Genomic DNA, 2,500 nt, shown 5'->3' with positions numbered 1-2,500 from the left:
GGTTTGACACACTCTTCACCAAGACATATCAGCTTGAAACACTACACAACTGCACGTGTCAGTTTGAGACACTGCACACCAGCATATGTCGGTTTGACACAGTAAAACAACGACACATGTCAATTTGACACACTACACACCCACACATGATTTCTTGACACGGTTCTCACCACCACATATCAGCCTGAAACACTACACACCTACGCGAGCCAGTTTCATATACTACACACCACCACATATCAGTTTGAAACACTATATACCAACACGTGTCGATTTGATACAATAAACAACAACTGCACACCATACTGCACACCCATACGTGTCATTTTGACACACTACACACCCACACATGTCAACGTGACATACTGCACGCGAACACATGTCAGCGTGACACACTACACACCCACACAATTACACACCAAGACATGTCGGTCTGACACACTACACAGCCACACGTGTCGGTTTGACACGGTAAACAACAACACATGTCGGTTTAACACACTGCACACCAACACGTCTTACTTTGACATACTGCACACCCATACATATCAGTTTGACACACTACACACCCACACGTGTTAGCGTGACATGCTGCGCACCAACACATGTCAGTCTGACACACTACACACCACCACATATCAGCATGAGTAACTACACACCAACATATGTCAGAGAGACACACAACACACCAACACATGTCAGTTTGACAGGGAAGACACACTTCACTACTACCATCACTGCTGCTACTTCTACTGCTGCTGCTGATAAACCACTACTATTACTACACACACACGCACGCACGCACGCACACACACACACACACACACACACACACACACACACACACACACACACCACACACACACACACACTACACACCAACACATGTCAGCATGGCGCACTGCACACCAGCATATGTCAATCTGACACATTAGACACCAACACATGTCAATATGACACTGCACACCAACACGTGTCACTTTGACACAGTACACACCCATACATGTCAGTTTCACACAATACACACCAACACATGTCAATTGACACATTAGACACCAACACATGTCAATATGACACTGCACACCAACACGTGTCAGTTTCACACGATACACACCAACACGTATCACTTTGACATACTGCACACCCATACATGTCAGTTTCACACAATACACACCAACACATGTCAGTTGACACACTATACACCAACACATGTCAGTTGACACACTACACATCACATGTCGGACACACTATACACCAACACATGTCAGTTGACACACTACACACCAACACATGTCAGTTAGACAAACTACACACCACCACATATCAGCTTGAAACACTTCACACCAACACATGTCAGCGTGACATACTACACACCAACACGTCAGTTTGACACACTACACATCAACACATATCAGCGTGACACACTACACACCCATATATGTCGGTTTGACACGGTAAAACAACGACGCATGTCAGCGTGACACACTACACATCCACACATGTCAGCGTAACACATGTCAGTTTGGCACGGTACACACATTTCACTACTACCACCACTACTACTACTTCTACTACTACTGCTGCTGCTGCTGCTGCTGCTGTTTGTGCTGCTACTAATAATAATTATATACTGATAATGCTTTTGCTGCTGCTGCTACTACTACTACTGTTGCTGCTGCTGCTGCTAAACCACTACTATTACTGCACAGACACACAGACACAGACACAGACACAGACACACACACACACACACCTTAGACTTGGGGTCCTGGATGGCCACACCATCCACACAGACGGTCAGCTGAACCTTGGGTGGTTTCTGGCCCTCCGCTCTCTTCAGGTGTCGGTTAAACTGCCACCACAACCAGTCATTGGCCATCACCCCACACACACACACACACACCTGTCTGTCTGTCTGTCTGTCTGCCTGTCTGTCTGTTTGTCTGTCCGTCTCCCCGTCAAACAAGTATACTTATCTAAAACAGGTTGAAATCTGTTTGTGACACTTGGCGATTCTAAAAAGGCATTCAATATTCTTAGACGGCTTACCTACCATTAGAATCTTCTTCTCCTTCTTCTCCTCCTTTTTCCGTCAGTGCTATATGTTCAAAGAATGTGCCACGTGTGAGAGTAAACGGTGAATGATGTTGACAGTTAACTGTTTCATTTCCAAAATGATTAAGACAGGGGTGCGTTCTAAACCCTACGTTATTTTCAATTGTCGTAAGTGAAAGAGCCCGCAGTGTGTCAGAAGAAGGTAAACATAGCAGTCAGTTACTGCTGTGCCTTAAAGGATAGCTTATTGTATTATGTACAGTGTATGTCCTTCACGCCATTTAAAAAAATCATGGAATACAGACATGAATATTTTGCATGCTTTGGACGCGTAGAAAGCTTGGTCTTACTGCTAACACACACACACGCACGCACGCACGCTCTAAAAAGCGGCAGATGAATCAGATTCCTCAGGTGGTTAATAGATACGTGAATTTAGCTTCCA

At 45.0% G+C, this 2,500-nt stretch overlaps 1 protein-coding gene across 3 annotated transcripts in view; it reads right to left on the bottom strand.

Annotated features, from left to right (window-relative positions):
- Positions 1-2,500, bottom strand: part of LOC143276609 (uncharacterized) — a 56,076-nt gene that overhangs the window by 32,269 nt on the left and 21,307 nt on the right. For all 3 annotated transcript variants that reach the window (XM_076581218.1, XM_076581217.1, XM_076581219.1), the window contains one exon: positions 1,754-1,852. In XM_076581218.1, coding sequence (XP_076437333.1) covers positions 1,754-1,852 — 99 coding nt within the window. The remainder of the gene's footprint in view (positions 1-1,753; positions 1,853-2,500) is intronic.

This window comes from Babylonia areolata, chromosome 32 (assembly GCF_041734735.1).
Source record: "Babylonia areolata isolate BAREFJ2019XMU chromosome 32, ASM4173473v1, whole genome shotgun sequence".
Taxonomy (NCBI): Eukaryota; Metazoa; Mollusca; class Gastropoda; order Neogastropoda; family Buccinidae; genus Babylonia; species Babylonia areolata.
The sequence above is the reverse complement of the archived record's forward strand: the minus strand, read 5'-3'. Positions and strand labels throughout refer to the sequence as shown.